Source organism: Lepidochelys olivacea (genome assembly GCF_965140295.1).
Source record: "Lepidochelys olivacea isolate rLepOli2 genome assembly, chromosome: 10".
Lineage (NCBI taxonomy): Eukaryota > Metazoa > Chordata > Testudines > Cheloniidae > Lepidochelys > Lepidochelys olivacea.
In genome coordinates, this window is record NC_140420.1 from 39,089,982 (window position 1) to 39,116,515 (window position 26,534).

A 26,534-nucleotide genomic window follows, 5' to 3' on the forward strand; every position below is an offset into this window, starting at 1 on the left:
GCACAACATTCTGAAGATTCAGAGCTGGCTGCACAGCAGGAACAGAAGGACGGTGAAGAAATTTGGCAGCATGTGACCTCCAGAAGAAGAAAGCAATGTACCAGCATGTACCATGTACCAGCAATGCAGATACAGGTAAACAACCGTTTTAGGGAAGGGACTTCCACGACCACTGCTCCCAAGAGAAGGAGGCGGGTGGTGGTGGTCGGGGACTCCCTCCTCAGGGGGACTGAGTCATCTATCTACTGCTCTGACCGGGAAAACCGAGAAGTCTGCTGCTTGACAGGAGCTAAGATTCACAATGTGACAGAGAGACTGCCGAGACTCATCAAGCCCTTGGATTGCTACCCCTTCCTACTTCTCCATGTGGGCACCAATGATACTGCCAAGAATGACCTTGAGTGGATCACTGCAGACCACGTGGCTCTGGGAAGAAGGATAAAGGAGTTTGAGGTGCAAGTGGTGTTCTCGTCCATCCTCCCTGTGGAAGGAAAAGGCCCAGGTAGAGACCGTTGAATCGTGGAAGTCAACGAATGGCTACGCAGGTGATGTCGGAGAGAAGCTTTGGAATCTTTGACCATGGGATGGTGTTCCTAGAAGCAGTAGTGCTAGGCAGAGATGGGCTCCACCTAACGAAGAGAGGGAAGAGCATCTTCGCAAGCAGGCTGGCTAATCTAGTGAGGAGGGCTTAAAACTAGGTTCACCGGGGGAAGGAGACCAAAGCCCTGAGGTAAGTGGGATACCAGGAGGAAGCAGGAACAGGAGAGCACGAAAGGGAGGGTTCCTGCCTCATACTAAGAAAGGAGGACGATAAGTCAGTTATCTCAAGTGCCTACACACAAATGCAAGAAGCCTGGGAAACAAGCAGGGAGATCTGGAAGTCCTGGCACAGTCAAAGAATTACGATGTGATTGGAATAACAGAGACTTGGTGGGATAACTCACATGACTGGAGTACTGTCATGGATGGATATAAACTGTTCAGGAAGGACAGGCAGGGCAGAAAATGGGTGGGGGAGTCGCATTGTATGTAAGAGAGCAGTATGACTGCTCAGAGCTCCGGTATGAAACTGCAGAAAAACCTGAGAGTCTCTGGATTAAGTTTAGAAGTGTGAGCAACAAGGGTGATGTCGTGGTAGGAGTCTGCTGTAGACCACCAGACCAGGGGGATGAGGTGGATGAGGCTTTCTTCCGGCAACTAATGGAAGTTACTAGATTGCAGGCCCTGGTTCTCATGGGAGACTTCAATCACCCTGATATCTGCTGGGAGAGTAATACAGCGGTGCACAGACAATCCAGGAAGTTTTTGGAAAGTGTAGGGGACAATTTCCTGGTGCAAGTGCTGGAGGAACCAACTAGGGGCAGAGTTCTTCTTGACCTGCTGCTCACAAACAGGGAAGAATTAGTAGGGGAAGCAAAAGTGGATGGGAACTTGGGAGGCAGTGACCATGAGATGTGTCAGGATCCTGAACTCGACCAAGGAAGAAAGGAGAGCAGCAGAATACGGACCCTGGACTTCAGAAAAGCAGACTTTGACTCTCTTAGGGAACTGATGGGCAGGATCCCCTGGGAAAATAACATGAGGGGAAAAGGAGTCCAGGAGAGCTGGCTATATTTTAAAGAATCTTTATTAAGGTTACAGGAACAAACCATCCCGATGTGTAGAAAGAATAGAAAATATGGCAGGTTGACTTGGCTTAACAGTGAAATCCTTGCTGATCTTAAACACAAAAAAGAAGCTTACAAGAAGTGGAAGATTGGACAAATGACCAGGGAGGAGTATAAAAATATTGCTCAGGCATGCAGGAGTGAAATCAGGAAGGCCAAATCACATTTGGAGTTGCAGCTAGCAAGAGATGTTAAGAGTAACAAGAAGGGTTTCTTCAGGTATGTTAGCAACAAGAAAAAAGTAAAGGAAAGTGTGGGCCATTTACTGAATGAGGGAGGCAACCTAGTGACAGAGGATGTGGAAAAAGCTAATGTACTCAATGCTTTTTTTTGCCTCTGTCTTCACGAACAAGGTCATCTCCCAGATTACTGCCCTGGACAGCACAGCATGGGGAGGAGGTGACCAGCCCTCTGTGGAGAAAGAAGTGGTTCATGACTATTTAGAAAAGCTGGACAAGCACAAGTCCATGGGGCCGGATGTGCTGCATCTGAGGGTGCTAAAGGAGTTGGCAGATGTGATTGCAGAGCCATTGGCTATTATTTTTTAAAACTCATGGCGATCAGGGGAGATCCTGGATGACTGGAAAAAGGCTAATGTAGTGCCCATCTTTAAAAAAGGGAAGGAGGAGGATCTGGGGAACTACAGGCCAGTCAGCCTCACCTCAGTCCCTGGAAAAACCATGGAGCAGGTCCTCAAGGAATCAATTCTGAAGCACTTAGAGGAGAGGAAAGAGATCAGGAACAGTTGGCATGGATTCACCAAGGGAAAGTTATGCCTGACTAATCTAATTGCCTTCTATGACAAGATAACTGGCTCTGTGGATGAGGGGAAAGCAATGGACGTATTATTCCTTGACTTTAGCAAAGCTTTTGATACGGTCTCCCACATTATTCTTGCCAGCAAGTTAAAGACGTATGGGCTGGATGAATGGACTATAAGGTGGATAGAAAGCTGGCTAGATCGTCGGACTCAATGGGTAGTGATCTATGGCTCCATGTCTAGTTGGCAGTCGGTATCAAGTGGAGTGCCCCAAGGGTCGGTCCTGGGGCCGGTTTTGTTCAGTATCTTCATTAATGATCTGGAGGATGGCGTGGACCGCACCCTCAGCAAGTCTGCAGATGACACTAAACTGGGAGGAGTGGTAGATATGCTGGAGGGTAGGGATAGGATAGAGAGGGGACCTAGAGAAATTAGAGGATTGGGCCAGAAGAAATCTGATGAGGTTCAACAAGAACAAGTGCACAGTCCTGCACTTAGGACGGAAGAATCCCATGCACTGCTACAGACTAGGGACTGAATGGCTAGGCAACAGTTCTGCAAAAAAAGATCTAGGGGTTACAGTGGATGAGAAGCTGGATATGAGTCAACAGTGTTCCCTTGTTACCAAGAAGGCTAAAAGCATTTTGGGCTGTATAAGTAGGGGCATTATCAGCAGATTGAGGGATGTGATCATTCCCCTGTATTCGACATTGGTGAGGCCTCATCTGGAGTACTGTGTCCAGTTTTGGGCCCCACACTACAAGAAGGATGTGGGAAAATTGGAAAGCGTCCAGCGGAGGGCAACAAAAATGATTAGGGGACTGGAACACATGACTTATGAGGAGAGGCTGAGGGAACTGGAATTGTTTAGTCTGCAGAAGAGAAGAATGAGGGGAGATTTGATAGCTGCTTTCAACTTCCTGAAAGGAGGTTCCAAAGAGGATGGATCTAGACTGTTCTCAGTGGTAGCAGATGACAGAACAAGGAGTAATGGTCTCAAGTTGCAGTGGGGGAGGTTTAGGTTGGATATTAGGAAAAACTTTTTCACTAGGAGCGTGGTGAAGCACTGGAATGCGTTACCTAGGGAGGTGGTGGAATCTCCTTCCTTTGAGGTTTTTAAGGTTAGGCTTGACGAAGCCCTGGCTGGGATGATTTAGTGGGGGATTGGTCCTGCTTTGAGTAGGGGGTTGGACTAGATGACCTCCTGAGATCCCTTCCAACCCTGCTATTATATAATTCTATGAGAGGATCAGGTATTGTAGAAAGCTGAATTTGTTTTGTGTTTCTTTTTCATGAGAAACATAATTTACTGTTTTGATTGATGACAGTATCCTGGCACTGCGTTAGTCAATATTGACCTTAACACCAGCCTTAATTGCAGCCTTCCCAATGAGAAACCAGGACCAGGTCCCACTTTGGAATATAAAGCATTAGCCACCTGTCTGCCCCCAGGCTAAATCAGTGTTTGTTTAACTGAGAGAGCCAGCTGGGCCTGGTGGATAGAGAAATGGACAGGGACTCAAGGCCTGGATTCTATTCCCAACTCTGCTAATGGCTTGATGGGCGACCTTAGGCAAGTCACATCATCTCTCTATACCTCAGTTTTCCCATCTGCAAAATGGATAATATCCTTTGTAAAGCACTTTGAGAGCTACTTATGAAAACACTAGATAAGAGCTAGGTATTTTTATTAATAATAAAAAAATTATTAGTTGATCCTAATAAAAAAATAGAACAAAATACCACAATGAGCTGGCCAGGGCATTAGAGGCTGGAATGAGAAGTGTCCACTCTGCATCATAGACCCTGTACTGCTGTCATGTAATAGAGAGTCTCCTTTAGCTCAGACAAAAGTCGATCTTGGAGCAGGAGAATCTGAGTTCTCTCCCTGCTGTGGCCATCAAGTTCTGCATTGCTGTGGTGGCCAGCCTAACTAACAGCTGTGAAGTTCAATACACTTTGTTTTCACTGATCTTTACATTTAAACTTTTAAATTGTTCTGCCAAGTACATGTCATTGAGCTGATTTTTTTCTCTCTTCATTTAATTCTTGCTTTCTTAGATACTTTATACTTCTTCCAGTATGGCCAGCATTGTTAATATTTTTCATTAGCTTAGCCATCCACACTGCTGTGCCCTGCCTGCCCCAGATCACAATTTTAGTCCTCATAGCTAACCTCTCAGGCCAGGAACAAAGTCTATGATGTCTCAACTGGTTGCTATGGAGAGGGCTGTAATGGTATTAGGAAAAGCAGCAAAATATTACAGAGGTTTTCAATCCTATTTAAACAATTATAAATCATTCCCTCCCCATAGCAGCCAATCAGCAGTCAACTTCCCATATGTTCTCTCACAGATTTCAAACAAGTGCATTGTCTTGGGCACCGCTGAGAACTCATCCCTGAGGAGATTTCCCCAGGGGAGGGTTCCTTTACAGCAGTGACAAAGATCACCTGGCATTTGCCACTTGGCTAAGATTTGTTAGTGACTAAAAGTCATTAATGGCTGACGGGCACTTGAGAAATGAGTTAGTGATCTCAGGCCTCTCATTTCTGGTGACAGTGTCCACCTCCCCCATACAGCTGGCATTAAGTTGTAGAGAGACCGAGGATGCTGAACTAATAACACTTACAGAATAATCGTAGGCCTCCCTCGCTCTGAAACAAACAAAGCTACAGTCTCCATGTGTGTGTTAATAATGCCCCTTCTGCCCCGAGAGACGATCCCTCCAGGGCAGGCATAGAATGTGGAAGAGTGGGAAAGACTGCATGGTCACTGCCTCTTCTGTACCTACGTGGTGGATAGAGGATTTCCTTCTTCAGGGCTTTCAATCTGGTATCTGCCACCAGCATTTAAGGAATAATTCATAGTAAATTATGTAACCTGCACTAAGAACAACCTCTAACTGGGAGTCCAGTGGCAACTTAAAGACTAACAGATTTATTTGAACATGAATTTTCGTGGGTAAAAAACCCCACTTCTTCAGATGCAGCTGGCTACTTCCTGTCTACAGGGACCACATAATGATATGCCTAAGGTTTCTAGCATCATTTTGTTCAATCTTTATTTAAACACCCTGTGTTCCATCTCTCTGATTCAGGGGCAGCCTGAATTTACACTCGTAGAAGACTGGGCATAGTGGAGCCTCTTGACCATACCTTGTCCCTTACATATACCCTCAGTTCTCATGTGCTGGGATGCTGGGGCGTAACAGCTGACACAGCTGCTTCCATTCAGGGATAATCCTCCACTGGCCAGCTCTGGCTGCCTTGTGCCACTTACATGGTGCAAAGTCACCTTTGAAGACTGGAGAATCTGGTCCTTTCTCTTCAAGGCAACTGATTTTGCTGGCTCCTGGTGTGGTCATTTATTAGAGGGTTCACTGTACTGTAGTGAAGTACCTCTTATAACAGAAGAGGTTCTGTTGATTGCATGGCCCGGGTGTCAGAGTTTTGAAGCACCCACAACTGTATGCCACCATCCCTTCCCCTCAAAACCTGTTCATTGATAAGCAACTAAAAATTGAAATAATGACACTTGGCATTTCTCTAGGGCTTTCTATCTAAGAATCTCAATGCAATTTACATACATTCATTGATTCTTACAATCCTCCTCTGCAGTCACTATCATTATCTTCATTTTATTGATGGGGACACTGAGGCACAGAGAGATAGTGACTTGTCCAAGGCACAGCTGGGATTAAAACCAGATCTGTCTTCCAGTCCAGTATTATAACACCTAGTACTATGATCACCTCCTACACATTGTGTGCTTCAAAATGGTGAGCTCTAAGGCATTTCTTGATACCTATGTTCCCCCATCCTGCCTGGTTGAATGGAGAAGAATGACTGAAAATCCATCAGAGCCCAGGAATCAATTCTAATTTAATAGTCCACAGGGATGCATGGCCCCAGCTCCATGCAATCTGGAAAGAAAAATAATATAGAAAGTCACTGTTAAAACATAGTGGCCAGTCCTATATCAGCTAAGATCACATGAGTGACATTGCTGAAACACCAGGTACTGACTCTAGGCTTACTCAGCTGAACCATGCTGCCTGTAAATTCGGGTTCAAAGTTCAAACGGGACCATCAGAGTTTGACAGTCAGGGACTCTACTCTGCACAAACATAGCCACTTTGGGAAGCCTATGTTATTACACAAACCCCAGGAGGAAAACCGTAGTAATACTTTGCACTTACTTTGGTTTTCTTTTGAGGCTCTCAAAGTGCTGGAGCTACCATTAGCCTGTTTTATAGATAGGGAAACTGAGGCACAGATTCATTCCCTTCTCTATAGATTAGGTTGATATAAGCCCAGGCTCAAGTCCTTCCTTCCACTGCGTGCCAGGCAGTTTTTGATGCCAGTTTAAGGCCTTTGTCCTAATTTTCAAAGCAATTAATGGTTCAAGCTGTAGCTACATTAAAGACCCACTTTTGATCCAATAACCAACACAACAGCTGTGATCCTCTGGGACATAGCAGCTCACAAAGCTCAGGATGAAGTAATCTTGGTAAAGGGGGCCTGACTATGGAACAAACTTCCAGAGGTGAATGCAGAGTCTGACCATTTTTAGGAAATGCTACAAAACCTTCCTCTTTGAAAAGGTCTCTCTACCACCCTAAGAGTGATGTGACAGCATCGACTCACTCCCTTCTGTCCAAAACCCTCCCTGAAACTAATCAACTTAAAAAATCCAAAATAGAAGTAAACTAATGCATGTTTAAAAATAAAGAAAAACTAAAAACCCTACCCAAAGAAGTTTTCATTTCAAAAAGACAGAAACTCCATGAAAACCACTACAGACTTTGCTATTGCTATTGATTTTTACATGGCAGGTACTCAGATATTACAGTGATGGGTAGCAGGATCAAACGCTATGGCAAGCAGCTAAACAGAGAGGGGGAGTGACATGCCTAGTCACATCATGAGTTAATATCAAAGCAGGGAATACAACCCATGTCTTCTAATTTCCAGTTACTGCTATACTTGTTAAATAACAGTGCCTTCCTCAACATGCTTGTCCTCTTTACACTTTCATGCTAGAAGCTGGTTCTGTTAACATGACTTTCAGTGATATGGACTACAGGTGTTCATAGGAACAGGAGATACATTCCAATCATATTAGATAACCACAGGCCAGTTTGAAATTTCCATGTGAAGCACGTGGGGCTACGCTCCCATCAAGATCATGGTGGCTGGCTGGCTGAGTTTTCTGGATATAGTTTGGGGTTGAAAAAACCAATCACAAAGACAAGTGTGGGGAGAAAATCTGAGCTTTTACTGCTGCAGAAAGCACAATGAGATGCAGGGTAACAGAGCAGCTTGTCAGGGACTGAATCGGGCTTTGACAGTGGAATTTTGCTTCGTTGCCCTCACAGAACTGTCATGCTGGGGGGAGTCGAGGGAAAGAAGAGAGCAAGGGACACAAAGGTTTTATGTCCATACGTTTCTGGGCTGACTCCTCAGTTCTGCCTGTCTGTCTGTTCTTGGGTTCTCAGGGCCCTGCAGTGGCAGCAGCCCTCTTGTTGGCTCTCTGAGAAATGAGAGAAACGTGGAGACAACATTATTATCCTTCACAATTGCTCCTATATACTATCTTGAAAAGTGGAGCTGGGCCTGCCCCACCGCAGAGGAGCCAAACAGCCTCACATCTGGGGTCTGTAAGGGGCCAGTGTCCTGCTCCAGCCTTTCTAGTGGGCTGAACCAGAACTCTGCATCCAAACAACATCCTGAATTCCTGGGAAAGAAAAAGAACGGCAAAGAGAGATCGATTTGCAAGCATGGCGTGCCTGCCATGTACATATGCCCTGAGCTGAGCCATGTGAATGGACCCCAGATATAGCCTGGGACTGACTTGGCTACAGTTACACTGCACACAGATATAGGAAATGGCATGCATCCCTCCTACTGTGCTGCCCATAGTGAAGAATTATACTTTCTAGAGTCAATGGCAGCATTTCACCAAGAGCGTTCCTTCCTGCCAGCCTTTGTAAAAATCCCTTTGATATTATTTACTGTTATTGGGCTTTTACATTAGGGCCTAAGACATCTCAAACTTGGCTCTCAAAAATCTCTTCTTTGTCCATATGGCACCCACCTCACTGGGGCCCTGATCCAACTGGGCACTCTGGGCGCTATTATAATATAAATAATGAATAAGAATAATGAATTCATAGTTAATGAAAGACTAGTAAAGAATAGCTCAAAATTTGGGATACAGTTCAAGGATGTGAACCAGCTAATCAGAACTTCATAGGATGATTCCCCCCACAACATTTTGGCATCTACCCTGCTCCAATCTCTCTTCCACAAAGTCATATCACACGAATGGTCACCCAAAACACAAAGGATGGTTCAACATTGGTGATATTATCGAGATGTCTCTCTCATTTCTGTGTATATGGTTAGTAACAAATAAGTAAAGTGCTCGGCTGTATTAAATATCAGTGGGAAAAGTGACTAGGAGGATGGTGGTTTCAGTATATTTTAACGTCTGAGTTAAACAAGTATAGAAAATCTCACAAAACATTTTCTGTGGCTGGAAAATAACTTATCAGGGAAACTGGAGATGTCACTGTGAGCTAACATGTAAAAATATGTTAGCATTTTTTCAATGCATTTCTCTAACATATATATACTTTACTGTAGATCTTGCTATGTTTATTATATCTGTTTTGCTCATGATAGTGGTTGTGACACTGAACCCCATATTCTTCACAGTGATGATATTATGATATGATTATGGCATAATTATGATGCATTTTATGCAAGGTAAGTCATGTGAGATATCATTGGAAAGGTTATGATTTACTGAATATGATTATCCTATTTGTATGCATGTATCATTTTTGTATCTGAAGTTAGGAATATTGACCATATATCTGTATTACAAATGTGTTTAGACTTGGGGAACGCCCACTAGGCAGAATGTACTCAGTCTAGATGGCTGGTTGGGAAGGGCCATTAGAGAAAACAATAGGCCTTAGAAGAAGTTTTTCTCTCACTGGGGGTGGGGGGTGTCCTCCTGAGGATGCTGCAAGCAGCCTCTGACTCATGGCTGCTGTAACACTACAGGGTCATGTGACCAGGTCACCTGGTACTGGATTTTATATTGGAATACCAGTGTTTTTCCACTGACTGGCATGGGAACTAAGCTTTGAGACAAAGGGTTCCCACCATATGCAAAAGCTATTTAAAGCAGGGGAGTGACATCATTATGGTTCTTTGCTGACTCCCCGCCCAAAGAGACTCCTGGAAACACCTGAGGAACAAAGACTGAACTGGGGGGAAGTGCTGGACCCAGGCTAGAGGGATTTTTAGCCTATGAAAGAAACACCTGGGGTTTCTAAGCTGTAAGCAAGTGCAGCTGGCCTGCTTCAGTCATCATTTAGAGTGAGAATTTGCTACTCATATCCAATCTCTTTAGTATATTAAGGTTAGTTTGCATGTTTTGTTTGTTTGCTAGATAATCTGCTTTGATTGGTTTGCTATCCCTTATAACAGTGGTGTGCAACCTGCAGCCCATCAGGGTAATCTGCTGAAGGGCCATGAGACAGTTTGTTTACGCTGAGCGTCTGCAGGCATGGCCGCCTGCAGTTCCCAGTGGCCGCGGTTTGCCGTTCCCGGGCAATGGGAGTTGTGGGAAGCAGCAGCCAGCATGTCCCTGTGGCCCGTGTCACTTCGCGCAGCTCCCATTGGCTGGGAATGGCAAACCATGGCCACTGGGAGCTGCGGGCAGCTGTGCCTGTGGACGGTCAATGTAAACAAACTGTCTTGTGGCTTGCCAGCGGATTACCCTGATGGGCTGTGTGTAGCCCGCGGGCCGCAGGTTGCCCACCACTGCCTTATAATCACTTAAAATCTCTCTTTTGTAGTTAATAAGTTTATTTTTTCTTTGTCTAAGACCAGTGTGTGGGAGTCATAACTTGGGGCAGAAAGCTGATGCATATCCCTTCTCCACACTGAGGGAGGGGGTGAATTTCATGAGCTTACTCTGTACAGATCTCTGAGCAGCACAAGATGGTATAACTTTGGGTTTACACTGCAGAGGGGGGGTGTGCACGGGAGCAGCTGGACAGTTCCTTAGATGAAGCCTCCCTATGCAGAGCTGATCACAGTGTCTGTATCCCTATCTGTACGTGTGCTGGAGCCTGGGAGAGGGCTTGGCAGGCCAGTGGGTCGGGGGCTCAGTGGTACCACAGTTTCAGGTGGCACTCTGGGGGGAACACATCACAGTAGCCTCCTTTGTAAATCATTGAGAGCTACTGATGAAAAGTGCTAAATAAGAGTTAGGTTATTATTATGTTTCGCTCAAATAGATTAGGGCTTTTACAATTATTCAAGCCAATGATTCCCGCTTCTTGATAGATGGGTAAAGTGACGTTAAGGCCCAGGTCCTACAAACACCTATGCATGTGCTTAGCTTTAAGCACCTGAGTAAGTGCACTTGTCCTCAAGTATAATTCAGTAGTATGTAAGTAGTCCTCTTGCCCAGGCACTGCATGTGGAATTCTGGCTAGTCATTCACTGTACATGTACACTACACTGGGGAGGCGCGATTCCCAACTTGGGTAGATGTACATGTGCTAACTTTGATCGAGCTAGCACGGGGCATCATAGGTAAGCTGCCTGAGGACAATCCCTTCTGAGATACTAGGCGTGCACTTGGGTGGTCAGCCTGAGCTACAGCCTGTCCTGCTGTGGCCACACCACTATTTTTAGCTCACTGACTGGATCAAAGCTAGCACATGTACATCTAGCAGAGCTGAGAATCGCACCACTCAGCCGCAGTGTAGATGTACCCTAAGGCTCTCATCATTTGAACACTTAGACATATGCTTCACTTTAAGTATGTGAATGAGCCTATTGGCTTCAATGGACTAGCACATGAATAAGTGCATGCAGGATTGGGGCCATAGTGGCTTGCTCAGCATTACACAAAGCAGTGCCTAAATTCTCTCTGCATTGGTAACTCTGTGCTGTCGTGTGGAGTGGAGTATGAGTTGCTTTGTGCTGACTGAGACTTCTGTGGTGGTAATAAACTGCATCCCCTGGGGAACTGGGAGGGCTCCCCATTTGCCAAAGCTCTAGATAAGGCTTCAACTCGGTCCTCTGAGTACCTGTGTACAGAGAACATCCATCCCAAACTCCTTCCACAACACGCATGTCACATTATCAACCATGCCATGGGTCTGAACCTCCCCCACTGGCATAGGAGAGGAGTTTGATGCAGAAGTCGCAGGGAGGATTCCCCCTGAATCTTAGTTCTTGCAGCTTGTGGGGGCAGGTGGGTGAAGAAGGCTGCTGAGGTGCTTGAGCCAACCCTGCAGTCGTGGATCACGCTGGGAGGAGCTGAGCCTTATCTAGCCTAGGGAAATGGAACTAGGAGAGCCAGCGAGGTGACTTCCAGCTGTGTGACACCCTGTGTGCCCTTGTGCTGACTTACCTCTTGGACTTGTCGACTCCACTTCGGAGTAGGGTGGAGGTAACTCTGGTGGGCCAGGATAGGGGGGTGGCCAATGTGGAAGTGTGCTGAGCGAACCTGCCGAGGGAGAACAGAAACCTTTCAGCATCTCAGGTGTGAACAAAGATCCCACCTTAGCTGAAGCCTCCGCCCAGCACCCCCTTTCAGTCTGGTGCTGACATGCTACTTGCTCTGAGCCATAACATTTGAGTGCCTGAGCTAAACAGTCCAAATGGAACTCTTTCTCTCTCACATTCTTCATTTTCTATTCCTTACTAATTTCCAGGCTTCAGAGGAGTTCCTTGGTGAAGATCTAGCTGATCCCAAGGAATAGCTCTGAAGGAAAAACTGAGCTACCCCAAGGCAGTTTCACCAAATGACTATGGAATAGAAGTTCCTCTACTGGTGCTGGGGCTCCAATTATGCACTTTATTACTGCTCTGAGGTCCCAATCCTGAGAGGTGCTGAGGGTACTGTAAGTCTCTGAGTGCCCTCAACTCCCACAGACTCCAACGGGAATTGAGTGCTCAGCATCTTGCAGGACTGGGCCCTAATTATGAGTCATTGATTACAACAGATATGTAACAGATTTAGTCATGTTGCTTAATGTGCTACTGGAAGGCGCTCAGATACTACAATGATGAGTGCACTATGAGAACCTACACAGAACAGAACAGAAGAGAACATGGGCCAACTTTAACAAATGTTAAGGGCAGACTGATGATCACTGAGAGCTATGGGAGTGGCACAAACACAGCCTAGGGAGGAAGTTAACCCTATGATAGTTAAGGATTCGTGTCAGGAAAGGGTGGATGGGGAAGCCCAGGCGTGAATGAAGGAGGTAACTGAGCTCTTCTCTCATCTGAGAAAGGCTGAGCCCTTCACACCAGCAGGGATGCTGCTAGTGGAGCACTGTGTGGGGTAACCCAGGAATGAAAGAACCTGGATATAGAAGGCCTGATCCAAAGCCTTTGAAGTAAATGGAAAGATTTTGAATGACTTCTGTGAGCATTGGATGGGCCCTTGGTTCTCTCCTCTCTCAGGCTCCAGCTGGAAGCCTGGAGGACATTTCATGTAACCAGGGTGAAAACGTTTCAGTGCTTACGTGGAGTTCGAGGTGCTGATGGGTGGGCGTAGGTATAGATGGAGGCCGTTGGATAGTCCTGGAGATTAGCATCCTCTCTTAATGTATCTGTATATTTAACAAACAGAAAGAAAATCATGTTAGTAAAAATAAATCCTTTGCATGTGTCTCGTACCTTTCATCTGTGAGTCTCACAGAGCTTTGCAAGTATAAATCTAGCTGTTGGAAGGATTTACGAGGCACTAATACCTATGATACCAAGGCAGTGAATCTCCCCAGCCACTGGGAGCAGGAGTTGGACTCAGCCAGGATGCTGTACCGACACTCCTCTAGTTGCTCTAACCAATTCTTGCAGAATTTAAATTTTCACTTAAAAGGTAATTACATTTTCTAGACATCCTAGTTTTGAAGGCAACCTTTTGAACAGAAGCCAGTTCAGTAGTGCCTCCCTGAGTTTGCATGCAGCCTGAAACCATACCTTTGCCCCTGGCATCTTACTAGGTTATTGACTCAGAAGCTTAATGATAACAGTGATGGCAACATTGTTAATTATTTCATCACTGAGCCTGTGTGCAGAAACATCCAGCTACTTTAGAACTGGTGGCAGAGTGTGGGGCCACCACTTTGGGACTTATTTTCCTATGAATTAAACTAAGGTACAGAGAGGGGAAGTCAGTGATAGGGAAGACACTAGAACCAAAGGAATCCAGATTCTAACTAGGCAAAAATTAAACACTTTTAATTAAACATACTGACAAACTTCACAGGTGAATTCTATCTGCACCAAAGCAGCGTCAGGCAGGAGAATATGAGGTGGAAAACGCAGAGTGTAGATCAGTGCTGGGAAGAGGAGCCTTGTATTAAGGACTGGAGCTAAAGTTCTAGAAAAAAATCCCAGTCTACACTTAAAAAATCAGGTTGACATAGCTGCATTGGTTAGGGGCGTGAAGAAATAACAGCCCTGACCACTGTTATCCATGGAGGTCGTGTTCCTATACTGATGGAATACCTCTTTCCATTGACATAGGCTGCATCTACATTTACAGGGTTATGCCAGCATAGCTGCAGTGACATAGCTATGCTGGTATAGTCTCTGTAGTGTAGACATACCCTCAGTGTTCTCCAGTAAGCAATCCTGATAGGATTACAGATTTGTGCAGCATTGTGGCCTGCTGATACAGTTACTAGGATTATGTCCAGTCTAGTTTTCACCACATCGGTTGTGAGTTGTAACAGGGTGACTTGCCCCTTAAGGGCTGGAGGACCTGGAGCTAATCAACGCTGATTACTGAAGAGGTACACCTGGGTTGGATCAGGTAGTTCCCTAGAATGAGCAGCAGGTGGCTGTAGTGAAGGGGGAAGCTTGGGAAACTGCAGGAAGTAATAGAGGCTACTTTAGGGAAGACCCTACCTGGTGAAACCTGAGACTCCAGCCAGGTAGTGGCCTACCATAAACAGGTAAGTCACCAGTAGGAAGGCCTGGGACTGGGAGTAGCGTGAATTGGAGCTGGCTGGGGGTGAACAGGTTCCAGCAGAAAGACCTGGGGTTTACCCACGAAGGCTACAGGTAGGAAAAGCCTGGGAGGGTAAAACTGATGGACTGGGTTTTGGGATGTTGAGTTTCATTTTGGGGCACAATTTCTGTGAATAAACAGGGACCCTTGAGAAGGGGTGGTGTGAATGGCAAAGAAAAGCTTGTGTGGAGTCTGTTTAAGAAGCCCTTTGAGGGACATTTTGTTAGTATGGCACTGTAGAGCCACTCCTTGCCACAAGGAGGTACATAAGAGATGACTGACTGACTTATTCCTCAGGCTAATTGATCCTTCAGGGTCAGAAAGTTTTTCCTGGTAATGTAAATTTTACCTGACTGAATGTTATAATATCTCATAAGTACTAGCTATACTCCACTGTTTGCTCTAGTTCTGGCCCTTACTTTATCATGCTAACTAGTTCGTCCTCTGTGGGTGTTTACACCCCTTGGATATCTGGGGATAGAGATCCATATATTTGATGCTTAGCCAAGGGTTTCAGCAGCTGTTAGCCAAATTCCTAATTGTCTCATCTGCAGGTATGATCATTATTATGTAGTAATTACTGTCATGTAAATTACAGAATCCTGAATACCAAGGACCAGATCCCCAAAGGTATTAGGCTCATCACTTCACTTCACTTCACTTGAAATCGGTGTTGCGGCCATCTTGGTCCCAGGATATTAGAGAGACAAGATGGGTGAGGTACAGTAGAACCTCAGAGTTATGAACACCTCAGGAGTGGAGGTTGTTTGTAACTCTGAACAAAACATTATGGTCATTGTTTCAAAAGTTTACAACTGAACATTGACTTAATACAGCTTTTAAGCTTTACTATGCAGAAGAAAAATGCTGCTTTCCCTTTGTTTTTTTAGTAGTTTACATTTAAAACTGTACGGTATTTGCATGTTTTTTTGGTCTCTGCTGCTGCCTATTGTGTGCTGTACTTCTGGTTCCAAATGAGGTGTGTGGTTGACTGGTCAGTTTGTAACTCTGGTGTTCGTAACTCTGAGGTTCCACTGTAATATCTTTTGTTGGACCAACTTCTGCTGGTGAAGGAAATAAGCTTTCAAGCTTACACAAAGCTCTTGGCTCTGTGAAGAAGAGAAGGGGCTCCGTGTAAGCTCAAAAGCTTCTCTCTTTCACCAACAGAAATTGGTCCAAAAGGTATAATGTCACCCCTCCCCCTCCTTGTCTCTCTACTGAAATCAGTGGAAGCTAGGAGCCTAAATGTGTGTGTGGATTTGGGCCCAATTTCATGCAGGAGCTTGGGAAATCCAGCCAACATGCCAGTCAACCCTTGGAGCGTTAATTATCTTGACAGATATTCTATACAACCTCTGTGAAACTTCATCACCTGCCTGACCAGTCCTACCATCTGTACCCATGGAAAGATAATGGGTTTCCTGAAACTTGCATCATACCATAAACAAACCCAAAGATGGAGCATAAGATATAGATAAGGGCTGGGAAATTTCAAGGTGTCTTAGGGAGTTAGGCACCTTTTGAGACTAGGGGATGGGGTAAAAGGGTGCTGGGTCAGTTCAGAACAGGAACATCACCCATGACAAGTCTGACCACAAGGTGTGAGAAGCAAAACGGGAGGAATCTTTAGAGCTCCACACTGCGAAGGTCAGAAAAAATTGGTAGTAGCACCTGCCTCAGTCCTTTGCAAGAGGCAAAAGAAACTGAGGTCTTGGCTTCACTTGCAGATGTAGAGTGCTGGGAGTTAAACCAACCTTCGGAGACCGCAGCAGGGAAAATGCTGCCATGTGTTTACACTGTCAGCTGCAAGTGCTACATTAGCAGCACTTGCTACACCACAAAGAGCAGTGCATTGTGGTAGCTATCCCAGTGTGCAAGTGGCTGCAACGTGCTTTTCAGATGGGGGGTGGAGTGTGACAGGGAGTGTGTTGTGTGTATGTGGGGGGAAAGACAGTTTGTTTTAGAGGGTTGAGAGTATGTCAGCATGCTGTCTTGTAAGTTCAGACAGCAGCAGATCCCTCCTCCAACCGCCCCCACACTCACAACAGCAGCATTCCACCCTAATGGTTTGCTTTGTCCTGGAGCAGATAAGCATGCTGGCTGTCAGAAACAGAGCTTTGAAAGGGGATAGCCACATGCCTGCAGCCAATTTCAAAACAATGAGAAGAGTGGCCACTTGACTTCAGGGGATTATGGGATGTTTCCAGAGGCCAATCAAAGCGCAGTAATGCAACACCTCGTCCACACTGATGCCTGGGCATTTCAGCCAGGGTGCAGCAAGCTTTATGCTTCTCATGGAGGTGGATTACCAGGAGCGCTCCAACTGTAGAGTTCAGACGCTCTACGTACCTTGCCAGTGTGGACACCTCAGGAGTTAGGGCACCTGGGGCTGCTCTAATGCGCTCTAACTTGCAAGTGTAACCAAGCCCTTAGAAAGGAGATGAAGAGAGGGGAACTGAGTGTGCATGGCATTTGGGTTCAGGCACTAGGTTGAATCAATATCCCTGAGCACAGTGAGTGAGTGCTGATGGCTTGCTAGTTACACAGTTCATAGAATATCAGGGTTGGAAGGGACCTCAGGAGGTCATCTAGTCCAGCCCCCTGCTCAAAGCCAGACCAATCCCCAGTTGTCGCTTCCTGGCTGTTTCACATGTGGGATGGGATCTGTAGTTGTGAATGAAGAAGGAAGAGGAGAGGGTTATTCACTTGGGATGATAATACCCTACTTTAATGGTGCTGGGAGAATAAAGTCATCAATATACATGAGACGCTTCAGCCCAGATCCTCAAAGATCTTAAGGTACCTAACTCCCACTGATTTTCTAAAGCCCCTTAATAGTGTTGAGAGTCAGACTCCATAGCTGTTATATTGGTAACATAACTATTAACACAACTCCTTGTGTTTGTGTAGGGCATAAGAGACACAAGGCCTGTACCAGTCCACACTGATCAATCATTTCGCTTTTATATTGCATCCTTTTGTCTGTACTGCCCTTATAGGGCCCAGTTGTGGTGACCTTGTTCTGATTTAGAAGCACACTGCTCCACAAGTAATTTTATTAGCTTCAGTAGGACTGCTCTTTCAGTAAGGTACTGTATAATGAAAGGAGAGGTATCAGAATCTGGTAGGTACATTGTAAGCCCTTTGCAGCTGGGACCTTGCCTTCCTACGTGTGTATAAAACAACCACCAGACTTTTGGCATTATGCAGAACCATCAAGAGCCTCACCTGCTGAAGACAGGGTTTTGATCATATTCAGGCAATCGGTGGCTCCATACAGGAAGATGAATTTGAAGGTGAGAACACCTTGACTGGAAGCTAAATGGATGAGATTACAGTAAACTCATGAGTCAAATCGGCTGATGTTCCTTCAACAGAGATATTTCATCTTTCTCCAGTTTGCTCTATTGTCCCTGTTTCCTCATCTCTTTGAACCCTGTTATTTTCCTACTCCCATGCTCTTCCCTTCCACGGTTCCTTTCCCTGTCATTATGCTGCCGTGAATACAACACAGAAACTACACCTGTGAGGCAATCCTTGCACTGCCATCAAATGAACCTGATGAAAGGGAGTGGTCACTCTTATATAATGTCTGTCCTTTTAGTGCTACACACAATGATCCTTTGCAGTTCTCCTCCCAAGATCTCAAAGCAAGAGTTGGGGATAGAACACAGGAGTCCTGAGTCCAGTCACCTGCTGTAAGTAGTTACTTGGGCCCAGATTCTCAATGGTATTTAGGCACCTACTCCCATAAAAATCAATAGGAGTTGGGCACCTAAATAACTCTGAGGAACTGATAATATGGGGAAAACCCGTGACACCCAATTAGCCAAATAAAGTCATCTGAGATAAATATCCTCTGAAGGTTTTTTGTTGTTGTTGTTGTTTTTTTCTCTTGGAGGGATGCATGCATGTGTGCGTAAGGTATTTTCTATCCTAACTCAAAATGGTGGCTGGATAATCCAAGAGGTACGGACATTCTGGGCTTTATTCCAGCCCTCGCTTCCTATTTCTAGGCAAGGGCCTCCGTTGCCCTCTGTTGAGTGCAAGGGTGTTGGGTACAGATCCCTTGGAAATCTGATGTAATCCTGGTTTTATATTTTGAATAATCCAGGCCCTGTTTAAAGTGATCATCAAAATGATAGCGGGATACGGCCTTCTCCTGGTCAATACATCTACATGTGGGCCTCTCTACAGCCACACAGGCAATATCTGCTAATATCCATCTGCTTCTCCTCATTCAGAATAAGTGTGACAGGAGACACTATGACGTGTGGCAGCAGTAGGGTCCTGGGTATGAAAAGGTATGACACATACTAATAGTCCCTTTGATATATTGCTGTCTGGAGCTCAGCTCCTCCCCTATCACACAGTCCCCCAGGAGCTGAAGTGGAAAGCGGATGGTCGTGGAGCCCTTGTCCTTGTGCTGGAATATCATCTAGGGAAACAGAGACAAGAACTGGTTCAGGAACAGTATTGCTTTGAGCTTTGTTGCTTATTTGGGGAGTGGGATCAGAAAGGGAAGGGAGAGACCTAGGGAGGTGCCAATGCTGAGATGATAAGCAAGATGAGACCAATGCAAATCTAACCGCACTGCTCTACTAACTATACTGGATCCCTCTGCAAGTTCTAGAGCTTCATACTAATCTTCATGGCAATCAGTGGGCTTTGCCTACCTTCTCAGGGATCACCTCTCTCCCTGTCAACAGTAGTTACTACAATAGGTTAGCTCGCCGGCAAACATGGAATTGGTCATGAAACGAGCAAGAGTCATGGAAGTGTGAAATGGAAATTTCTCAGCTGCTGGCCCACTACGACTGAACCCCTTCCCTGAGAGATTACAGGATTGAAAGAACAAGGAGTAATGGTCTCAAGTTGCAGTGGGGGAGGTTTAGGTTGGATATTAGGAAAAACTTTTTCACTAGGAGGGTGGTGAAGCACTGGAATGCGTTACCTAGGGAGGTGGTGGAATCTCCTTCCTTTGAGGTTTTTAAGGTCAGGCTTGACAAAGCCCTGGCTGGGATGATTTTGTTGGGGATTGGTCTTGCTTTGAGCTAGATGGACTAGATGACCTCTTGAGGTCCCTTCCAACCCTGATATTCTAAGATTCATCAATCTCATCATTGCCAGGAAAAAATGGAAAATCCATCACTTTGCAACAGCATGTGTATGATGATACCTGCCCTCCAGAAATAATATTTTCTAAGACATGGGCAGAAAGGAAAGTGACATTAGGGTGTACCAGTATGTTGTGTGTTGCCTTGACAAAGAACAACCATACATTCAGTAGAAATGACTTTTTTAACATGAAAGGAAACCAACAAAACAAGAAGGGAAAAAAAGGAAAGTCTCCAGAAGAGAGGATGATATGTATGTCTCCTTTGTAACAGGCTGCATCTGAAATTAATGCAAAATGGCAGCTGCCTCCAGAAGACTTAGAGCACACAGAAAGCAAAATTATAGAAGTTGTTTCATGTACTGCATGTTGGGTAATAATATGGAAGAGTTGTTTTATTAGGCCTGATTTATACTAGCTGGGTTTTACCAGTACAGTTAAACCAGCAAAACCCTCCTAGTATAGATGCAATTATAGAAGTACTTACACCAGGATAGTGTATGCTGTTTCCCTTAACTGGCAAAAGCTATACCGGTATAATGACTTTTGTATTGCTATAATTGTCTAAACTAGGGCTCTTACCTGTGTAGTTATGTTAGCAAAAATTATCATATCCCTCAATAACATGCTGGCAAAATTTTCTCATGTAAACTTGCCCTTTTTAAACTAAACTGGATTCTTTATTAAAGGAGTAATTTACATAGCTGCTGCAACTGCTGATTAACAATCTATCCACGTGAACACAGACAGACAATTCAGGCTCCTCCCTTCAGCTGCCATGCAGTTTGCTAAAGCAGTGATGTAGCATTTGTGACACCCCCTACTAATTTCCTGTTTGTGTGGCTGGTTTATGGCTTTTGTAGTTTGCCAGGTGTTCAGATGCAACGTTGTTTGGCATGATCTAAATAATTAGATTTAGAGTCTGGATCCTTACTTTGTACTGTGTGAGATACAGAATCCCTTTCTTTGCCCCTTGGAGCTCTTCAGGGAAGTTTGGCATCTCGTCCAGCACTAGCAGTACGTTACTGAAATGAGCTAGAACCCTGGAAACAAAACATTCAGATATATTACCCCATAAAGAAACACACACAACAGGGAAATCAGAGGAAAATGCAGAAATGATATGCTTAGGCCTTTCCCTTTGCATATCACCTCTATGAATGTATGCTGAGAAGGGGCCTGATCCCGTGAGATGCTGAGTAACTCCCACAAGGTGTTGAGTGCCTCCCAAGTCCCACTGATGTTGAAGCTCACTCAGTACCTTATAGGATCAGGTCCAAAGAGAGGAAATGAGGATTTCTGCATGGTTCCCTGTGGTCTATTCTCCAGTGTACACACAGCATGGAACCCTTGGTAAATGAAGCAATTAAGGTTGTCAAGCGATTAAAAAAAAATAAATTGTGATTGAATCATGTGATTAACAATAATAGAAGACTATTTAAATATTTGTGGATGTTTTCCACATTTTCATATATATGAAATATGAATATATATTGATTTCAGATACAACACAGAATACAAAGTGTATAGTGCTCACTTTGTTTTTATTACAAATATTTGCACTGTAAAAAACAAGATGATGATTTTCAATTCACCTAATACAAGTACTGTAGTGCAATCTCTTTATTATCAAAGTTGAACTTATAAATATAGAATTATGTACAAAAACCCCTGCATTCAAAAATAAGACCAATCAGTCCTATTTCTTGTTCAGCCAATTGCTCTAACAAGTTTATTTACATTTGCTGAAGTTAATGCTGCCTGTTTCTTGTTTACAGTGTCATCTGAAATTGAGAACAGGCATTTGCATGGCACTGTTGTAGCCGGTGTTGCAAGATATTTACATGCCAGATGCGTTAAAGATTCATATGTCCCTTGATGCTTCAACCACCATTCTAGAAGACGCGCATCCATGCTGATGGTGGTTTCTGCTTGATAACGATCCAAAGCAGTGTGGACTGACGCATGTTCGTTTTCATCATCTGAGTCAGATGCCACCAGCAGAAGGCTGATTTTCTTTTTTGGTGGTTCAGGTTCTGTAGTTTCCACATCAGAGTGTTGCTCTTTCAAGACTTCTGAAAGCATGCTCCACACCTCATCCTACTCAAATTTTGGAAGGCACTTCAGATTCTTAAATCTTGGGTCAAGTGCTGTAGCTATCTTTAGAAATGTCACATTGGTATCTTCTTTGCATTTTGTCAAATTTGCAGTGAAAGTGTTCTTAAAACGAACAACATGTGCTGGTCATCATCCAAGACTGCTATATCATGAAATATATGGCAGAATGCGGGTAAAACAGAGCAGGAGACATACTATTCTCCCCCAGGGAGTTCAGTCACAAATTTAATTAACTTATTATTATTTTAACAAGTGTCATCAGCATGGAATGATGGCTGAAGCATGAAGGGGCATATGAATCTTTAGCACATCTGGCACGTAAATATTTTGTGACTCCAGCTACAACAGTGCCATGCGAACGCCTGTTCTCACTTTCAGGTGACATTGTAATTAAGAAGTGGGCAGCATTATCTCCCGTAAATATAAACAAAATTGTTTTTCTTAGCTATTGAATGGGTTACCTAGGTAGGTGGTGGAATCTCCTTCCTTAGAGGTTTTTAAGGTCAGGCTTGACAAAGCCCTGACTGAGATAATTTAGTTGGGGACTGGCCCTGCTTTGAGCAGGGGGTTGGACTAGATGACCTCCTGAGATCCCTTCCAACCCTGATATTCTATTGGCTGAACAAGCAGTAAGACTGAGTGGACTTGTAGGCTCTAAAGTTTTACATTGTTTTGTTTTTGAGTGCAGTTATATAACAAAAAAACTACATTTGTAAGTTGCCCTTTCATGATAGAGATTGCACTACAGTACTTAGTATTTTTCAATTCCCCTCATACATTTCTTTTATCATTTTTACAGTGCAAATATTTGTAATCAGTAATATAAAGTGAGCTCTGTACAGTTTGTATTCTGTGTTACAGTTGAATTCGATTATATTTGAAAATGTAGAAAAACATCCAAAAATATTTAATAAACTTCAATTGGTATTCTATTGTTTAACAGTGCAGTTAATTATGATTAACTTTTTGAGTTAATCGTGTGAGTTAACTGCGATTAAGCAACAGCCCTAGAAGCAATGGTATACTGGCAGTATAAGTGCTGACAATGCAGTGCATCCATGCTAGTTCAGATTAGAACTACGGCACTGATGATAAACACAAGAGAACTATATATACAAGCAATAGCTAATAGATCTGATCCCACAAACTCCCATTGGGGTCAACAGAAGTTCCACACGGATTGGGCCCAACATTTCTAGGCTTGTTTATGATATAAGTACATACCATCTGTCTTTTCTGATTATTGTTTGCAAAGCTCTCTGAGATCCCATTGGAGGAAGTTTTGCTAGATAATTGACTTTATCAACTTTCAGGGTAACAGCCGTGTTAGTCTGTATTCGCAAAAAGAACAGGAGTACTTGTGGCACCTTAGAGGCTAACCAATTTATGTGAGCATAAGCTTTCGTGAGATACAGCTCCCTTCATCGGATGCATTCCTGTAGCTCATGAAAGCTCATGCTCACATAAATTGGTTAGTCTCTAAGGTGCTACAAGTACTCCTGTTCTTTTTGCGAATACAGACTAACACGGCTGTTACCCTGAAAGTTGATAGTCTGTATTCGCAAAACGAACAGGAGTACTTGTGGCACCTTAGAGACTAACCAATTTATTTGAGCATAAGCTTTCATGAGCTACAGGAATGCATCCGATGAAGGGAGCTGTAGCTCACGAAAGCTTATGCTCACATAAATTGGTTAGCCTCTAAGGTGCCACAAGTACTCCTTTTCATCATGGAATAGGGATTATAAATTCTAATTCTATAGTATGAGACAATATAGTCATGTAATATTTAAGAAAAGTTTTGTAAAGGAGTTCCAATAGTTCATGGATTAGGGACCCAATCTTATGGGATTCCAGGGGCTTCTGCATAGATTTAGGTTAATCTTTCAATCTACTCAATGGGACTCAGTGCTTAGTCTAGAAGATACCATCAGAGATGCTCAGTTCACTTTATCAGCATAATTATTACAATAAAAAAATCAATCAATTAAACAGCTTTAATTTTAAAATATTAACAATTCTATTCAGCACCTGATCCTCGCACACAACATTCATCTGAGCTGTCTTGCACTCTGTTTCATAAAGGGAATTAATTTCTAGAACATAGATGCCTTAAATATCTGCTTTAGGTAACCATCTAAGTGGGGATTTTAGCTGCTAAATACAGGTGTCAGAACTGGACAATTGGACCCCCTGTGGGTTTGTTGCTAAAGCTATACCCACCCACCCCACTTAAACATTTGCTGGTTTTACCTTTCCTTAGAGTTGTTGGTTGTCCTGGAGAATTGATACCTAGTCACTTCCATTCCCTGTCACTGAAAAGTGATCTGCCTCCTGACTACAGTGCCACACACTCCCTAGGAGTGCTGGAGGCAGTGAAATGACTCTGTGAGTGACCAGCAGCTCTTTGTGATGGCAATAGATGAGGTAACACAACAAAGGCCTTTAATACAGCAGGAGCCTTGAAATATACAAGGGCTTTGTTCTCCATAGGCCACACTCTCCCTCCTGGTGAGATTACTGCAGACATAAGCACCTTGAGCCCCCAAAGTATGTGCAGGGACTCTCACACATTACTGGGAGTCCCACCTCAGACCCATCAGCCCTTTAGTAACACACTGTGCATCTGATTTTTCATTAATGGATTCTGTTTTTGTAATTAATTCTTTAAGCTGTATAGCATTTCATGAAGAAAAGGAAATGATAATGGACAATTTCAATGCTACTCAGAGAGGGAGATACAAAATAAATAGCCTTCTAGAGCAGTGGTTTTCATCCTATTTTTTTGTTTTGTAGACCCCTAATTTTTTTTTTTCAAATGGTGGTACATCCTTCTGCAATCTCAGACATACTGTGGTGTTCTAGGTGTCCACGGACTATAGATTTTTAAAACCACTGTTCTAGTGTGTTTATAGAGCCTTTAATTTCTTCTGGGGGTGAGGTTCAGACATTTACAAGTAGAAGAGAGTACCCAGTGTATTGTCAGTTCCTTAGCGTACAAACTATGGCTGCACTAGAAATGCTGCAGCAGCGCTGCAGGGTAGATACTCACTCCCGTGACAGGAAAGGTTTGCCTGTCCCTATAGTTAATCCACCTGCCCCAGAGGTGGTAGCAAGGTTGACTAAGAATTCTTTTGCTGACCTAGCACTGTCTGCCTGGCAGTTCCCGCCGCGGGTTGCTAGGAGGCGAGAAAACGCCCGGCCTTTGGGTAGTTAGTCCCTCCGTCTGTGCCGTCCCGCCCACATCCCCTTCCACTGATTGACTTTCGCTTCTGCCCCACTCCCGGAAGTGATCCCGCCCCTGTGTTGTCATGGAGAAGGGCCGCTGCCTGCGGCCCATTTGCTGGGAGAGATTCAGGTAGGAACGCGGCGGGGCTTGCGTGGGAGAGAAGTGCAGATGCCACCGGGCCGGCCCTCCGAGGGCCCCCAGGGCTCTGGTGATGGTGCCCGGAGCCCCGTCCCAAGTGACCCCCCCACCCCCAGGAGCTACCGCAGCAACGGGGCCCCAAGGCACCCAGTGCCGGCCCCAAGCGGCCCCGCATGGGATGGTTCCCTCTCTTCCCCCCCCCCCCCCCCACCCGGCGCTGAAGGCCCCATGGTCGCAATGTCAGCCCGCCCTGGGCACCCAGTGGTAGGGTTGCTGACTTTCTAATGGCAGAAAACAACACCCTAACCCTGCTCCTTCCCCAAGACCCCATCCCCCACTCACTACATCCCCCCTACCTCGGTGGCTCATTCTCTCCCACCCTCACTGATTTTCACTGGGCTGGGGCAGGGGCTTTTGTAGGGTGACCAGACAGAAAATGTGAAAAATCGGGATGGGGTGTGTGTGGGGGAATAGGAGCCTATATAAGAAAAAGACCCCAAAATCAGGACATCTCATCACCCTAGGGGTGCAGGAGGGAATGAGGGCTCTAACAGGCGGTGCGGGCTCTGGGATGGGGCCAGAAATGAGGGGTTCAGGGTGTGGGAGGCGGCTTTGGGCTGGGGCAGGGAGTTGGGGTGCAGGAGGGGGTGCGGGCTCTGGGGTGGGGCTGGGGATGAGTGGATTGGGGTGCAGGTGGGGGCTCCGGGCTGGGGGCATGAGGGATTTGGAGTGTGGGAGGGGGCTGTGGGTTGAGCCAGGGAGTTGGGGTGTGGGATGGGTGCTGGCTCTGCGGTGGGGCTGGGGATGAGGAGTTTGGGGTGCAGGAGGGGGCTTTGGGTTGGGGGGGCTCAGGTTGGGGCTCAGGCTTAGCTCAAGCAGTTCCCGGTCAGTGGTGGAGTGGGGCTTAGGCAGGCTCCCTGCCTGTCCTGACACTGCATTGCGTGCGCCCTGGAAGCAGCCAGCAGGTCCAGCGCTAGTAGGTGGGGGTAGGGGGAGAAGGAGGTACTGTGTACTGTTCTTGCCTGCAGAGACCACCCCCCCCCCCAGCTCCCATTGGCTGGAGTGCTTGAGGAGGGGGCAGTGCGCGGAGCCTTGTGTGGTCGTCCGCCCCCTGCGCCTCCGCCTAGGAGCTGGATCTGCTGGTTGCTTTCAGGGCACAGCCCAGTGCCAGGACAGGTAGGGACTAGCCTGCCTTAGATCCGCAGCACCGCCGACCAGATCTTTAACAGCCCAGTTAGCAGTGCTGACCGGAGCCACGAGGGTCCCTTTTCGACCTGGTGTTCCGGTTGAAAACTGGACACCTGGTCACCCTACCCAGTGGCCTCGTGTGCTGAAGTCAGCACACTCTGCCAAGCCACCCCCAGGCCCGATGGTGCCTGGGTCTAGCCCCAAGCAGCCAGCAGGGGCCGGGTCCTGACCTGAGTGCCCTGCCCAAGGCGGTACG

General features: G+C 45.4%; 2 protein-coding genes across 3 annotated transcripts in view; one reads left to right on the plus strand and one right to left on the minus strand.

Annotated features, from left to right (window-relative positions):
• Window positions 1-7,890: 7,890 nt before the first annotated feature.
• On the minus strand, window positions 7,891-24,029 carry LOC311526885 (uncharacterized protein; the record flags this gene model as incomplete). Its single annotated transcript, XM_084640351.1, has 7 exons — window positions 7,891-7,961; window positions 11,874-11,969; window positions 12,997-13,083; window positions 17,718-17,807; window positions 18,807-18,927; window positions 20,540-20,648; window positions 23,977-24,029. 7 exons carry the CDS (start codon window positions 24,027-24,029, stop codon window positions 7,891-7,893), a joined length of 627 nt encoding a protein of 208 aa, XP_084496477.1.
• A 988-nt stretch (window positions 24,030-25,017) lies between these two features.
• CCDC78 (coiled-coil domain containing 78) overlaps window positions 25,018-26,534 on the plus strand; it is a 57,056-nt gene continuing 55,539 nt past the window's right edge. Inside the window, exon 1 of one of the 2 annotated variants that reach the window (XM_084641449.1) lies at window positions 25,018-25,081. The gene's annotated coding sequence lies outside the window, so the exon portion shown is untranslated. The remainder of the gene's footprint in view (window positions 25,082-26,534) is intronic. The other variant, XM_084641447.1, reaches the window with a different exon arrangement.